We start from the raw sequence: 16,578 nt of genomic DNA, 5'->3' as shown, positions 1-16,578 counted from the left end.
AGGCTGGTCTAGAATTCACAGAGATCTGCCTGCCTCTGCACTCCCAGTGCTAGAGTGAGTGGGAGCTCCCTGCCTCAGCTACATTGTCATACTCTATTGTGTTAAATAGCTCAGTGGTGACTTTGTTTCTATTCCCTTAAACTATTCCCTTAATTTTATGGGTTTAGACTGTTCTTAAGCTTTGATTATATTGAATAGTGTTGCAATTAAGAATTTTTTCAGAGTTCTGTATAATTTGGGTATTAATATGTATCAGGTGATATTTTTGATTGACAAATGGCCTTTTAGAAGGAAAGCAGCTGTAGCAGTTGTCATTCTTCCGGACAAATTGGCAGCCATTGTGCTTTTGAAAATACGTAGTGTTTTTATTTTTTAATTTTGGTCGTTTGGGGCTGTAGAGATGGCTCAGGAGCTAAAATGAGGGCTGCTCTGCAGAGGCTCTGACTGCTGTTGCCAGTACCCACATCGGGGAGCTCACATCCACCATAGGTCTGCCTGCAAGATGCGTGGCCCTGGCTGTCCTGGGGCTTACGTTGTAGACCAGGCTGGCCCTGAACTAATAGAGATCCCCCTCCCTGCCTCTGCCTCTTGAGTGCAGGGACTAAAGGCGCATGCTGTCACTGCCCAGCTTAAACTTGATCTTTTAAAATTCTATGTAGAAGCACAGTTTAGAATGAAAGACAAAAGGTCTATTTTAGGTACCCTGAAAATGTATCTTTAAAATTTTAAAATTAAGAAAGACAAGGGTTGATTTTTGTATGCGCAGAGAGCTGTGATGCAGAGGAGCCTTCTTAGGAAGCATCATTCTGTGGCACCGTGGTTTACCACACTTTAGATCCAAATCTGAAGTTACAGCCCTCTCCAGGACCCATCCATCCTTCAAAGCAGACTCGGGCTGGGGACGTAGCCAGCATTAGAGTGCTTGCTTGGCTTGTTGATGGAGACTCTGTCTCCAGCATTGAAATAGATGAAGGATGGAGAGTCAAAATTAGACTTTTATAATTTCTCAGTCTGCTTTATTTTGTTTAATATGATTTCTAGTTACACCCATTTTCCTGCAATTACTATAATTTTATTCATCCTTGTGGCTGAATCAAAGTCCATTGTAGGTGTTAAAGAGATGGCTTAGTGGTTACTATACCTGCTTATGTGTAAGCATAAGGACCAGAGTTCAGATCCCCAGAACCCTTTATAAATGCCTAGTTGGTAGTGGTCCTCTTGTAAGGCAGAGGTAGAGACAGGATCTCAAGGAAGGTAGGTAATAAGACAGACCATATCTGTCTCATATTGTGAGATCCTGCTTCAGTGGCTACGAGGAAAGAACAATAGAGGATGAACTGATTCTCAACATGGAACCACAGTACACATGCATCTTTACACCACATATAAAAACATAAAAACAAAAACCCTATTATTGGGGCTGGAGAGATAGCTCAGCAATTAAGTGGTGCTTGCTGCTCTTCCACAGGACCCAAGTTTGGTTCCCAGCACCAGGTCAAGTGGCTCACAACAGCCTGTAACTGTAGCTCTAGGGAACCTGATGCCATCTGCAGGCCTCTTCCAGCAATTGCACTCTGAGGGACCCATACAAGCAGATATACAAACATACACATAAGGAAAATATGAAAGTCCCATTTAAAGCCTCTATTATATGTATGTACATTTTATACTTTTATTTTTTATTAGCATGCAATAACATATATAATGTGTTTCATTGGATTTTCATATTCTTATATAATGGCTTTTTTTTTTTTTTTTTTTTGAGACAGGATTTCTCTGCATAGCCCTGACTGTCCTAGAACTCATTCTGTAGACCAGGCTAGCCTCAAACTCAGAAATCCGCCTGCTTCTGCCTCCCAAGTGCTGAGATTAAAGGCATGCACCACCACCACCCAGCTTATATAATATATCTTGAGCATATTTTCTCTTACCATCCTTTCTTCCATTTTTCACTGACCCTCTGTTTTTAAATTAGTCCTTCCTTTATATGTTCTTGGGGGAGGGTGTGACGCAGTGCGTCTAGGTAGAGTTATAGGAACCTGGGTAAGGATTATCTTCATTGCTGAAGGAAATGGCTCTTTCCTTAGCAGCCCTTAAGCATATCCTCAGGGAGGGATGGAGCCTCATGGGCCCTACCCTCTAGCAACTCAACTGCCTGTGAATTCTCAGAGAGGGATGGGGATTTGTGAACTCCTTCCCTCCCATTTCAGAGGTCGACAGTACAATCTGGTGCAGGTCATCATAGACCTTGGAGTTCATGAGTGCAGTGGCCGTGCATTCCCCAGAAGCCAGAGTTGTACAACACTGTACCCCTTCCTCCAGTTCTTACGTCATTCTGACCTCTCTTCTACTATGTTCCCTGAACCTTGGATGGGTGATACAGAGATGTTCACTTGGGGCTGAGCATTCCGTAGCTGCTTAGATTTGCACAAAGTTCAGAATAAAGTTCATTTGGCTCATCTTGTGTAACCACCATGTTGCTTTACTGTTTCCTTACGAGGAATAACTACTCACGTTTGCATACCAGCATATCAGCATATTTTTTTTTGTGGAAATCCTGATGATTTGATGAGCAAGGGATTAGAGGAAAGGGAATTGACTGGACAAGTACTGCTTCAGATTAGGAAATTACAGCGTGATTCCTTCACCACCACCATAGGCATGCCCTGCTGATGGGACGAGAATGCATGGAGTGCATTGTCTTCTGTAAGCTTTGTCCTTCTGGAGGGTGCATTATCCACAGTTAATAGCACTGTGCTCAGTCTTAAAGGATTAGTTACTGGGCAGAGGAGACAGCTCAGCTCAAAGCGTTTATTGTAAAGGAGCCAGGATGGTGGTGTGAACGTGAAGTCCTAGCGCCAAGCAGGCAGGCATACCCAGTTCCCAGATGCTCTGTGCCAGTGAGAGACCCTGTTTAAAAAAAAAAGGAGGTGTATGGTGTCTGAGGAAGGACACCCAAGGTGACATTGACCTTTAGCACCCACACGTCTACACATGTGCCCACTTGAACACACGAAGAACAAAAGAATTAGTAGTTTTCTCTGCAAACAGAGCACTGGCTGCTCTTCCAGAGGACCCAGGTTCAACTCGAAGCACCCACATTGCAGCTCACAACATCTGTATGTCTGTACCTCTAGTTCCAGGGGATCTGACACTCTCATAGACATAATGCAGGCAAAACACCAATGCATATAAAATAAGTAAATTAAAAAAAAAAGAAATAGAAATATTAATTTCCAGGTTCTTGGAATAACCTCACTTTAAGCCTCAATACTGATGGTAATATGGATTTTTAAAATGCCAGGGTGAGATGGTACATTCCTGTAATCTCAGCACTTGGGAGGCTAAAGCAGGAGGATTGTAAGTTTGAGGCCTGGTTTAGCTATAAAGACCCTGCTTCAAAAGAGAGGGGGCACTAATAAAGTTCTACTAAAAAATATATATTTTCTGCCTAAGAAAAATAGCTATTATGTGTGTACCTGTTTTCCTCTTCCTTCTTGAGAAAGACTATTTCTGACCCATGCAACATGATATCTGCACGCATTGCCAGTAGAATAAAAGACCCAGGACTGTGGTGTTCTGACTTAGAATTGTATAGCTTTTGAGAATTTGCTTTTAAATGAGACAAAATCTCCTCTTTTTATTCTAGGCTGCCTTTGAATACATGTTTTTTCTGTCTCTGCCTCCTGAATACTGATTTTAGCATTAAAAAAGTGTTTAATGTGTATGTATCTTCTCTAGATCCTTTGATTTACTTTAATAAAATGTTCCTAGGTGAGCTACATGGAAATTTACTGTGAGAGAGTACGAGATTTACTGAATCCCAAAAACAAGGGTAATTTGCGTGTGCGTGAACACCCGCTGCTTGGACCCTATGTGGAGGATCTGTCCAAGCTGGCAGTCACTTCCTACACTGACATTGCTGACCTCATGGATGCTGGGAACAAAGCCAGGTATGGTAGGACAATGACTAATGGCTGATCTAATAGACTAATAAAGAAATGGACTAATGCTAGTTCTTCGGCATGTTTTGAGCTTCTTTCATTTTCAAGTGTGAGAATTGAAGCTACATTTGTAGCCATGAAGGTTGCCTTAGTTCTAGAGCCTTTGAGTCTGGATATGCTGGAAAGGATAGGCTGTGATAGATTAAGTAGCTGCCTTTTCATGAAGATGCTGCATTGTTGAAACAGGTCAGAACTTTGGTTAAGTTAACTCTTAGGTATTGATTAAGTTATGGTAAAATGTTAGCCATTATGTCTAGATGAGGTAACTGATTCTGGAATAAACAAGCCAGTTAAGAATAAATATTATATGCTCTGGTGATTATTAAAGGGGTAGCTGGAGTATGAGAAGTGGTTCTGAGCCTTTTGAGTTGTGGGGTAACTTGGTGGGCTCACAAAGAAGACAGCATTTAGAGCAATTGTGTAAGTGACAGTCCTTTAGTCTCAGTAAGGTTAAGGTGGTTGTCTGTGATTGTTATGCACAGTTGTATAGGGCCTGCTGTCCATTGTAACTCTGATGGAAGAATTCTCTTGTCAAATGGTCACCTTTGGTTTGTTTAGGACGGTGGCAGCTACCAACATGAACGAGACAAGCAGCCGTTCCCACGCCGTGTTCACCATTGTCTTTACCCAGAAGAAGCAGGATCCTGAGACGAACCTTTCTACTGAGAAGGTGGGAGAACTGCTGATCTCTTAGGTTGTGAAGGGATTTTGTGGAGAGCTTCCTTTTACTCGTCGCAGTTTGGACAGGATCCGTGTTGGTCTCTCCCTTAGGGGAGTGGTTTTTAATTCTACTCACCATTTACCCCACCCCAGCTTCTAGTGCGCTGGGGCTTTCATGGAGCTGAAAGACAGGAAACACAATTAGAAATGTAAGACTTGGGGAAAATACTATATTTTATGCAGAACAGTTAACTGTTCTGTTGTGGGAAATCCCTTTTCTTCTTGACTAATGATGCTCATGGATAAAGCTTTGCTCATGGATTGATGTCTGCAGGTGAATAGGCACGCAGAGTATGCTCGTTCCTGGGAAATAACTCTAATATTGTTTGAAGACCTTTCTTTGCTTGCTTGTTTGTTTTTGTTACTGAGAACTGAACTCAGAGCCTACTGCATGGTGGGCAGACAATACTCTATAGCCACTGCTAGCCCCTGGTTTCCTTTGTGGCTGTCCGGTTTTGTTTTGTTTTGTTTTGTTTTGTTTTGTTTTGTTTTATATCAAGGACAGAAGCACATCAGGCAAGCTCTCGCCAGCCATTTTGGATTTTTAATTTCTCACTTGATTAGTGGTTCAATATTATGGAGCTTGGAATGAAATTGCATGCTCAGAGTCAAGGTTTTGCTACTGTTAAGTTGCATAACCTTTAGCAAATTACCTTACTCCTCATGCCTCTGATTTCCCCTTCTGTAACAACTTGAGAGAGTTGTTAAAAGGACTAAATGTTAATGTAGGTTAAGTGCATATAGCAGTGACTGGCACCAAGTAGCCACGCAGTATTTGTTAATTTTGTTGTTATAACTAATAAAAATAATTACGATGATGAAACTTAAAATCTGCATTCTTTCAGCTGTTGTGGGGTGGGATGCTCAGAATTGAGCACGGGTCCTTACTTCCTGGTAGCTAGGTGCTACACTGTGTGCTGTGGATCGAGGCTTGTTGTATTGGTAGGTAGTCGGGATTCTCTGCCTTTTGCCTTGTAAGGTGAGCGCTTTCTGATAGTGTTGTCACTGAAAGCTACGATCATTTTATGCTTAGAAACTGTGTTTTATTTCAGCTAACTGAACCTAGGGTATCCCTTCTCCATCCTGAAAAATTTTGAACAGTTTCATTAAGGAATTATAAAGGTGTATAATAACGTATACAAATTCAGGGTATAAAATTTGACCATTTTTGATGAATGCTTACATATGAGAAATAATTAGCACACTGAGAATTTCTCTTACTCCAAAAGTTGCCTCATGACTTTGTAGTATTTCTCTGTCTCTTCTTCTATACCATCCAGGCAGTTCTTAATATGATCCTATCACTATAGGTTAGTTTATATTTAGTATATCATCCAGACAGTTCTTAATATGCTCCTATCACTATAGATTAGTTTATATTTACTATATTTTATGTACATGATATATATTTTTTGCTCAATTTCTTTTGCTCATAATGATTTTGATATTTATCTGTGTTATTTCACTAGTTGATTCCTTTTCAATGATCACAACCACTCCATTATTTACTTTTGCCTGGTAATTTGGCCGTATGAGATTTGTGTACCTGTGTGTGGAGATTTGTTTTGTTTCTTGTTTTTCTGAGAACTTGTTTCATTCCTTAGTCCAGGGTGACCGCGAACTCCCTCAGTCAGCTTCATGATTCTCTTGCCCGCCAAGTATTGTGTTTCAGGTTATACACAACAGGCACAGCTGGCACTTTGATTTTTGTTTGTATTGGTGAATACTTAGAATTGTGGCAGACATGTGTTTAGATTCTGGTTAAGGGGTTTGTTTTTGTTTGTTTTGTTTTGTCTTTTGAGTCAGGGTCTCTCTACTATGCAGCCCTGGCTGTCCTGGAACTCACTGTGTAGACCAGGCTGGCCTTGAACTCACAGAGATCTCCTGCACCTGTTTCCTGAGTGCTGTTATTAAAGGCATATTTAGCTTCTTAAGAAACAACTAAACAGCCGGGCGGTGATGGCGCACGCCTTTAATCCTAGCACTGGGGAGGCAGAGGCAGGTGGATTTCTGAGTTCGAGGCCAGCCTGGTCTACAGAGTGAGTTCCAGGACAGCCAGGGCTACATAGAGAAACCCTGTCTTGAAAAACCAAAAAAAAAAAAAAAAAAAAAAAAAAAAAAAAAAAAAAAAAAAAAAAAAAAAAAAAAAAAAAGAAAAGAAAAGAAACAGCTAAACAATTTTCAAAGTAATTAATTGCCCCCAGAAGTATATAAGACCTCCAGTTGTTCAGTGCTTCATGTTTCATATGCCAGTTTAATAGCCTTCATGAGTGTGTCTGTGGATGTGCTGTGTGTGTATGTACATGCGTATACATACAGATATCAGTGTATATTAAGACAGCCTCACTGTGTACCTCTGGCTAGCCTGAAACTTGCTGTGGATACCAGATTGGTCTAGAATTCACAGAAATCCATCTGTCTGTGCTTCCTGGGTATAAGGACTACTGTTTGTTTTGTTTTGTTTTTTTATTAAGTCTTGAACTCATCACTATATAGAGGTCCTCTTGCCTTTGCTTCCTGAGTATTAGAATCACAGTCATGTGCTACCACACTTAGCTGTCTTGTTTATTTTTTAATTATTATGTTATTGTTCTTTACCTAGGTCAGTAAAATCAGCTTGGTGGATCTAGCAGGAAGTGAACGAGCTGATTCAACTGGTGCCAAAGGAACAAGATTAAAGGTATTTATTTTAGTAAAATGGTCTAGTCAGTCAGTGTTTTGTATCATGAGTCTAAAACTATGGCTAGGGGCTGAATCTACATGTTACCTAGTTTTACAAATAAAATTCTATCGAGAGATAGCTGTATCTTTTGATTTACATATTGTTTATAGTGGCATTTACCATATTATTTACTTTGATAAAGGTTTTCAGGTAGTCCTGTCTGGCCTTGAACTTAACATGTAGCTAGAATGAGCTTGAACTTTGCTCCTCCTGCCTCCATCTCCTGAATGTTAAGATTATAGGCATATGCTACCACGTCTCTCATGTGGTCCTGGTACTTTGTGTGTGCGAGTCACTACCTACCAGCTGAGCTTCATCCCTAGCCCCCAAGACGGTTTTTATGCTGCAGTGGCAGAATAGCACCAGAGGCTATGTGACATACAAACCTAATTTTTAAATTTAATTTTTAATGGAAAAAAATCCCAACTATTGATCTGTAATTTCAGTGAAATAAATTAGATAATAAAATATGAAAGACTTTATGGTCAAGAGTGAGGGTTATATTGTATTTGGAGAAATGGGCAGAATTTGGCCAGATGGGAGAGATGGTACTGAGAATAGGCTATTCAAAATACAGATGTAAGAACAAGTCTGGACTTTGACAGAGATACTGTTTAACAAGGACAGACCTTTGGTGTTGCTGAGCTGTGGGAGGAAGGCTTGCTTCTGTAAGATTCTGCAGCATGAGCATGCTGAAGGCAGAGGGTTGGGAGATGGGTGTGTGTTACCAAGCAACAGGGGAAAGACCAAAGGCTGCAGGACTTTAGAGCCTTTGTCGTAGAGAAGCAGATACACTCAGCTTGGAGTGAGTGGTGTACAGTAGTAGAAATTCCTTGTTGTAAATCTTTCATGTTTGGTGTTTATTTTAGGAAGGTGCAAATATTAATAAGTCTCTTACAACTTTGGGCAAAGTCATTTCGGCCTTGGCAGAGGTGGTAAGTTTCCTGTTTCACTTTACGAGGAAGCGCGTGCTCAGCAGGTGAGCCTGCTGGTTCCGTGCTTCTTATGAAGGTTATACTGCTTTGGGCCTTTCCTGTGATTTAAATTTTTTTTGGGTAGGACTAGAGTATGATGTAATTTGTACTGAAAGGACAATGAAAACAACTGTAGCCGATGCTAGAGCAGAGACCTAAAACTGAAAGTTTCTGAGCCTTCACACCTCATAATAACTGAATGTATCTTTGTAGACTTTCCCTCACAGTCTCTCATGCTAGAGACATATTTTCGAATTATTTTGAACAATGTGGCTTTGGAGAATGATGTTGATTTAGAAGCCAATAATACATGTTCTTAAAGTACAGTCAAGTATCACTTAATGAGATGAGTGCATTCTTAGAAATTTGCCATTCGCTGATTTTGTCATTGTAGTAGATAGAATACACTAAAACAGTGGGGGAACTAGAATGGGATATGTCGGTGAGTCTCAATCACCAGGTGCCATGGATTGAGCATCATTGTGAATATGGTGTGTGTGTCCACCAGCATTTCTACAACTAGTGTGTTGAGTTACAGTACTTCTGCCTGAAGACAGCAACAACCCTCTCTCTGCAGTGCATATGTAGATTAAATGGTCTTTCTTTTTGCAATACTGACACATTAAAGCTAAACCAAATTTTGCATGGTCTGCATTATTTAAATTTAAGACCCAAGGTAGTTTTTGTATGCTCTAATTTAATTGGCCCTTTGAATCACTAAAAAGAATTAACTCTCTTCTTGTCCCTAAAAAATGCTGTGATTTTCACTTATTCTAGAGGCTTATCCATGTTCCTTTTCTCTCCTTCAAATGCTTTCATTTGCAGGATAACTGCACAAGCAAGGTACGGTGGGATTGGTCACACTGAACTAGCTTAACGTCAGCTCTGTGGCTTTAATATTTTCAGAGGATAAATAGGGCATAAGTTAGAATGGAACCTTCTGAAAGGTTTTGTCATTTTTTTTTCTGGCTTTGGAATTTAGAATGATTATTTAGGGTGGCTGTGAATCATGAGGCTTCACACCAGAATTAATTAAGGAACATAAAGTACTTTGGAGAAGGGATAAAAATAAAGGAACAAGAGAGAAATTTGAGGAAGCGCTTATATGGTGTCATGATGTTTATTCCACTGATCTGTAACAGTGTCTCCGTAGCATAGCATGTAAACCACCCAAAAGTGGTGAGATGGATTTCCTTGGAGTCCTGTTCTAAAGCATAGCTAATTTGTTGAGATTATTGGAAACAAGTAAGATAAAAGAAGTTTATATACTATTAATATAAGTTTTAACTAAAGCTAGAAAGGATTGATTTTATTTTCCTTTACCCAATGGTATGTTTTTCTTTTCCTTATATTTCCTTTATATATACATATATATGGGTTCTTTTTTTTAAGATTTGTTTATTTATTACATGTTAGTACACTGTAGCTGTCTTCAGACACCCTAGACGAGGGCGTCAGATCTCATTACGGGTGGTTATGAGCCATGAAGTGGTTGCTGGGATTTGAATACAGGACCTTCGGAAGAGCAGTCAGTGCTCTTAACTGCTGAGCCATCTCTCCAGTCTTTTCCTTATATCTTTATACAAATTATATATAAAAAAGTTTTTGTTATTCTTCTGCACAAAAACAATATTTAGATCACATAGTAGTTAAGAATTATATGCAAGAAACTCAGGAGGAGGCAGTATTTACATCAAAATATTTAGTATTCATGTGTTTAATTGGTTTGTTTTCTCCACTTTTGGTTATTTGTTTTAAAAGGCTTTCTTTATTATTGTTGTGGACAGGTGTGTGCTATGGTCCGTGTGCAGATGTTTGAGGACAGTATTTGGTGGTTGGCTCTCCTTTCGGGAACAAACTTGCTGTTGCCTGGTGTATCAGTGCTGATCTTGGTTATGCTGGGTTTTAACTGCCCGTCAAAGATAATGTGCCTGAGTGTTCACAAGTTAAATACTGTCTAAAGACATGGATGGGATATTAGATAATAGTATTACATTGTTAAATTTACTAAATTTGTTCCCTATGTACTATATATCTGCTGAAGTATTGAGACCTGTGCCTACAGTTTACTCAAGTATTTGGATAATGGCAAAATATTAATAATGGTTAAAGCTACATGGTAAGTCTGCCATGTATATTGTAATACTACTCTCTTGATTTTTTTTTTTGTGTTATAAAGATTTAAAAATGAAATGCTAAAAGAAATTGTTTTGCATGTGTTTTTTAAGAATTGGCCTGTAAGTAGAACATTGCAGTCATGGTAAAATAACATTACAGTTTGATTTTCTTCAGACTTTATACTGGCTTGCTTTTGCTGTGAATTGCCCCCATGGTGTTGCTAACATTATCCCTTCCCTTTATAGAGTAAGAAGAAGAAGAAGACTGACTTTATTCCCTACAGGGACTCTGTGCTCACTTGGCTCCTTCGAGAAAACCTAGGTGTGTTGACCACTAGTACTAGCTCACTTTGTCTTTAAAGCTGTGTAATGATGTAGCTCATTACCCCACATCCGTTTTGGAGAAGAGTCATGTCTAGATATTCATAGTGACTCACTTGAGTGCTTCTTGTCTTTTTCTGCTTTTGCATTTGATTTTCCCTGACTGGATTACCTTACTTTAGGACATAAACTGAGCCGCAGTCACTGTCTTCTGTGCTCCATACAGCTACTTAAATGGTGTTCCTCCTTAAGGGCCCTTCCCCTCCCCTCCCCAGGTCTGTTTATTTCATGTGCATGAGTGTTTGTGTATCACGTATATGTCCGGAGCCTGCAGAGCTTATAAGACAGCATTGGGTCCCTTGAAATTGGAGTTGCAGGCTGTAAACTACTGTGAGTGCTGGGAAAACACTGATTTCTGTAAAAGCAATTAGTGCTCTTAACCACTGAGCCATCTGTTCGGCTCCTTCTTTCGAGTACTCACTACTCATATCCTTTGAATTTCCCATAGTTGAGTATACTCTGCAGTCTTACCCCTCCTATTCCTCCTACTGATGGTTTGTGACCTTTCAGCCTTTCTCTTCGTTTTTTGCTCCTCATTAAGAAAAAGTAATGAGCCATCTTTCCCATCATTGAGGGCAGTGGTGGTAGAGTGGTTAAGGTCTTGATGAGAGTGGATGTTTGTGTGTTTGTTAAGACAGGGCCATGTACAATCCAGGCTGCACTGTCCTCCTGACATCACCTACTGGTCTGGAATAATAGGCCTGTGCTACATTTAGCTGGCTGGAGTTGTTTAAGGGAGAGTAGGGGAGGAACTGAAGTCAGGAGAGCTGGAGAGCAAGATAGGAGTGGAACAGCGCAGCACGGGAACATTGAAGAATGTTATTGGGTTCCAGGGATGGTGGCACATAGATAGAATCCCATTACTTAGGAAATGAACCAGCTCAAAGCAGCATGGCTACATGAGACCTTTTCAGAAAAGAAAAAAATTGTCAGCTTTTGATTGAATTTTAGGATCTGCTGTCAACTTTAACACAGTAAATAAAATTCTTCTTCTAAAAAATGAGTGAGATCCTCATCATTGATTTTCTCAGGTGGCAACTCCCGAACTGCAATGGTTGCTGCTCTGAGCCCAGCAGACATCAACTACGATGAAACGCTGAGCACGCTGAGGTACTCTCCTCTGCTCTCTGGAGCTGAGTAGTTTTGTATGCCGTAGACATTGTGAGGGTGTCCTGTGTGTCCGGTGATCCTTTTTTCTCATAATAAAGGGAAACTAATTTCTGTTATAATGGAGTTTACTTATGTGGCTTTCAGATTCATTGGGATAAATGAGAGGGTTTTTTGAGACAGGGTTTCTTTCTCTGTGTAGCCCTGGCTGTCCTGGAACTCACTTTGTAGATAAGGCTGGCCTCGAACTCAGAAATCCACCTGCCTCTGCCTCCCAAGTGCTGGGATTAAAGGCGTGTGCCACCACCGCCACCACCACCACCACCGCCCAGCTTTTTTTTTTTTTTTTAAAGATTTATGGGGGGCTGGAGAGATGGCTCAGCAGGTAAGAGCACTGAGTGCTCTTCCTAAGGTCCTGACTTCAAATCCCAGCAACCATGGTGGCTCATAACCCCTGTAATGAGATCTGATGTCCTCTTCAGGGGTGTCTGAAGACAGCTACAGTGTTCTTACATATATAATAAATAAATCTTTAAAAAAAAAAAGTATGGGCTGAAGAGATGGCTCAGAGGTTGAGAGCACTGACTGTTCTTCCAGAGGTCCTAAGTTCAATTCCCAGCAACCACATGGTGGATAAATACCATCTATAATGAGATCTGGTGCTCTCTTCTGGCATCCAGGCATATATGCAGGCACAAACTCTGTGTACATGATAAATTAATAAATCTTAAAAAAAAAAAAAAAAAAAAAAAGTGGTGCTGGAGCCAGGGCTCAGTGGTTAACATCACTGACTGTGGAGCTAAAGGACTGTGGTTCAAATCCCAGCTACTGTCTGATGGCTCCCAGCCATCTGAACTATCACGCCAGGTGGTGGTGCTGCACCCCTTCAATCCCAGTACTTGGGAGGCAGAGGCAGGCAGATTTCTGAGTTCAAGGCCAGCCTGGTCTACAGAGTGAGTTCCAGGACAGCCAGAGCTATACAGAGAAACCCTGTCTCAGGAAAAAAGAAAAAGATGTATTTATTTTATATATGTGGAAACACTATCATTGTCTTCAGACACACCAGAAGAGGGCATCAGATCCTATTACAGATGGTTGTGAGCCACCATGTGGTTGCTGGGAATTGAACTCAGGACCTCTGGAAGAGCAGTCGGTACTCTTAACTGCTGAGCTGTCTCTCCAGACCCAAAGATATTCTTAATACAGCAAAAGAACACTGTTCTAGGCCAACAAATTGGGTTTGAGCCTTTCTCTGGTATTTATTTCTATTGTTATCTTAGCCAGTCACTTAAGCTCTAGTCTTGGTCACCTCTGTAAGGTGCGATAAAGTTTCTTACAAATAATGTGTTTGTCAAGGCTCTTGAAATGTGTAAGTCCTCAGAATGTTTGGTGTAGAGGGAATGGCATGTTATCTATGAGAAGTAGAGCCTCTGAGAAATGGCAAGGATGCATTTTCTCTCTGTATCTAGATATGCAGATCGTGCAAAACAAATTAAATGCAATGCTGTTATCAACGAGGACCCGAATGCCAAGCTGGTTCGTGAGCTGAAGGAGGAAGTGACCCGACTGAAGGACCTTCTTCGTGCTCAGGGGCTGGGAGATATTATTGATAGTAAGTGAACTAGGATCCTACAGAATCGTACTCTCTAGAGCCTTTTACTTAAAACAAGCTTAGGGTTGGGTGTTGTGGGCACTTGGGAGGCAGAGGCAAGCTGATCTCACTGAGTTCAAGGCTAGCCAGAGGTACACAGACAGACCTTATCTCAAGTAAGTAAATAAGCCTAGAGTTTAGAGACTTGATGAAAATAAGTAGTAGTAAAAATGGTTTTATGAAGTGGTGCCAGTGAAATAATCTCAGATTATCCTTGTGTAGAATGTACCCAGATATTTAAAGTTTTTTCTTTTTAATTTTAAATTGATTCTGAAAAATTAACCACTTCATAGAAGTATTACTTGGAAGCTTTTGTTTCCTTGGACTAGTGTAGTAGTAATAACTCATGTGTAAGAACTCACCCACCATTCAGGTCTGCTTCCAGATGAGGTTTAACTTCCAGTGAGCCTCTAGTTCCTGTCAAGTTCAAGAACTAGACTTGCAGGAAGTACTCCTGTACGGCGTTCTCTTATAACGCCTGCTTTAAAATCTTAGTCATTTCTCTATACATTGTGTATTCCAACCTCTTCTATGTTGTGGTTGGCAGTGCAACTCATTACTGCTTTTCTTTAGAAAAAGGTTCTTGCCATAAAATTGATTATTCAGATAGAATATGGGTTATTTAATAAAGCATCTTTTCATTTTAATGTAAAGTATTACACTTTGAAGTACTTATAGATTTCAAACCCTCCTCCAACTTAGCTCTTATTGATTATAACCTGGATTTTAATGAATATAATTTGTGAAAATGATAACCTATATTACTGAATTTTCATTTTTTTTATCTTCCCAAATGCCGAATGCTACTGTTCCCACTCTATTGCTACTGATTCTGAACTTTGACCCTTCTTGTATTTCCCTCCTGCTTACCTTTAGTTGATCCATTGATCGATGATTACTCTGGAAGTGGAGGCAAATGTGTGTATATCATGGTCATCTCCAGTACACTGACTTGCTAATCTGCCTTTGCTGGGTCAGCCTTACAGTGTGCTTTGCATGCCAGCATTCCTAACAGGGAAATCCCAGACAGAGTGTGGTGTAAAGTCCAGTTCTCTTGTTTTTACCCTTCTCCATTTAGCAAAGTAACTTAATGAATTTTAGTTTATGCCTTCACTGAAGATGGTTCTCCTACTCCATCTTCAGTGTTCCTGACCATATAATTAAATCAAGTTCGGAATTACACTTGATAAGCTCATATTTATTGAAAGTCTATCATATACTTGGCCCTGTTCTAGGGACCTTAAACATATTATCTCTGTTTTGATCTGTTATTGATAAAATTATTTTATCCTTTTTTTATAATACCCAGGAGTGTTTTTTCCTGAGGTGCCATGGTTTCTCATGTTTAGGTTAGGCAGTTTACCTCAGAGCTTTTAATCATTACTATGTCTACACTTTATTTTTCCCTCTTGAGTTGTTTCCTTTTATGATCCAATTATTTAATAGGGAAATTCCTTTTTAATTAGCATTGTAAATGTGAGTCAGTATAATTACAAAATTCATTTCTAGTTAGGCAAACTGTCTGTAATTAAAGAGCTCTGTGCATGCTGGGCCAGCACTCACCTGTGCTTAGCTCCGTTTGGGCCTTATCTTACTTGATCATTAATTTTTTTCCTCTTTATAAATTACAATTTAAAATTTAAAAATGGATATCTAAAGTATATAACTTAAATGAAGATATCTTTATATAAATGTTAAGTTGACAAGGAAATAGTTGTTTATGCTTTCACGATAAATCATCAAGACATGTCAAATCTCAGTTTGGGGACAAGGGAATGCACAGAAGAACCGAAAGGTGCTGTCAGCTATTATGCTGACGTAGGCCCAGAGGCCTGGGGTGCCCAGACACACTTGTGGCTCTTGGCCTGGAACAGCTCTGTCTGAGATCTCCAAGGCTGAGGGTATTGGTGTGGCGAGGGTGCCTTGTTCTTGCTTTCGTGTTCAAGGTGCTGCTGCTGGCCTCTTGCCTAGCTCTTCTGAGCCGCTGTGGCATTTCCTGAAAACCGTGCATGACTAAGGTTTAATCTCGTATCCTCAGAGGAGGGCAGCCCCGGCTACTTCTCAGTTTCCTTTTGGATCTACTTCTTTTAATTCATTTTATGGCTTGCATGTGTCAACAGGACTGTCTAACCTCTGTCTGTCCCTCCTTCCCACCTTGCTGCCATCATCCGATGATTTTTGCTCCAGTTCGTGTTCGCTTTTTAAACATGCCTCTTTGCTTGTTTCCTCACGTTTCCCTTTTATCTGCAGATGGTAGTTTTCAAACTGTCTTGAAGCAACTACTACAGGCAGGCTTCAAGAACTGGTTTTCATTAAATAGTAAAGATGAGTAAACCCAGTGAGTGACTGTTTTCCCAACTACTTCCATTGCCTCATCCTTTAAGGAAAACTTAGTTCTGATGTGGATTCAAGTAATGTAGATTTTCTCAAATTTAAAAACGAGGGCCAGCAAGATGGCTCAGTGGGTAAAGGTGCTTGCTGCCAGGCCTGAGGGCCTGACTGAAATCCCTGGTTCTCACGTGGAGGAAAGAGAAAACTGATTCTCAAAAGTTGTCCTCTGGTCACACAGGAACACACACAAATAAATCAATGTAATTAAAAAACCTCTTAATGAGCTCATTTTAACATAGAAATGTAAGTAGACATGTTAGCACACATCTGTAATCCCACAGTATGAGCACTCAGGAGTGGGAGGTCAAAGAATTAGGAGTTCAAGGTTATTCTTGGCCATAAAGCAAGTGTGAGATTAGGCTGAGCTTCATGAGACCCTGTCTTCAAACAAACATGATAAATGGATTGCACCAATGGTTTCCTTTGCAGTTCATTTAAGAAGCATGATTAGCCGGGCGGTGGTGGCGCACGCCTTTAATCCCAGCACTTGGGAGGCAGAGGCAGGCGGATT

General features: G+C 40.3%; 1 protein-coding gene across 11 annotated transcripts in view; it reads left to right on the top strand.

The window, feature by feature from the left end:
• Kif1b (kinesin family member 1B) overlaps nucleotides 1-16,578 on the top strand; it is a 137,068-nt gene that overhangs the window by 35,228 nt on the left and 85,262 nt on the right. For 4 of the 11 annotated variants that reach the window (XM_031379484.1, XM_031379487.1, XM_031379490.1 and 1 more), the window contains exons 6-12: nucleotides 3,775-3,953; nucleotides 4,563-4,674; nucleotides 7,327-7,404; nucleotides 8,316-8,381; nucleotides 10,784-10,859; nucleotides 11,950-12,028; nucleotides 13,495-13,637. In XM_031379484.1, the coding sequence (XP_031235344.1) occupies nucleotides 3,775-3,953; nucleotides 4,563-4,674; nucleotides 7,327-7,404; nucleotides 8,316-8,381; nucleotides 10,784-10,859; nucleotides 11,950-12,028; nucleotides 13,495-13,637 (733 nt within the window). Of the gene's footprint in view, nucleotides 1-3,774; nucleotides 3,954-4,562; nucleotides 4,675-7,326; nucleotides 7,405-8,315; nucleotides 8,382-9,245; nucleotides 9,264-10,783; nucleotides 10,860-11,949; nucleotides 12,029-13,494; nucleotides 13,638-14,552; nucleotides 14,595-16,578 lie in introns of all 11 variants that reach the window. The other 7 variants (XM_031379485.1, XM_031379488.1, XM_031379481.1 and 4 more) reach the window with 3 other exon arrangements.

The sequence above is a fragment of the Mastomys coucha genome, unplaced genomic scaffold (genome assembly GCF_008632895.1).
Source record: "Mastomys coucha isolate ucsf_1 unplaced genomic scaffold, UCSF_Mcou_1 pScaffold18, whole genome shotgun sequence".
Taxonomy (NCBI): domain Eukaryota; kingdom Metazoa; phylum Chordata; class Mammalia; order Rodentia; family Muridae; genus Mastomys; species Mastomys coucha.
This window is presented reverse-complemented; position numbering and strand designations above follow the sequence as displayed.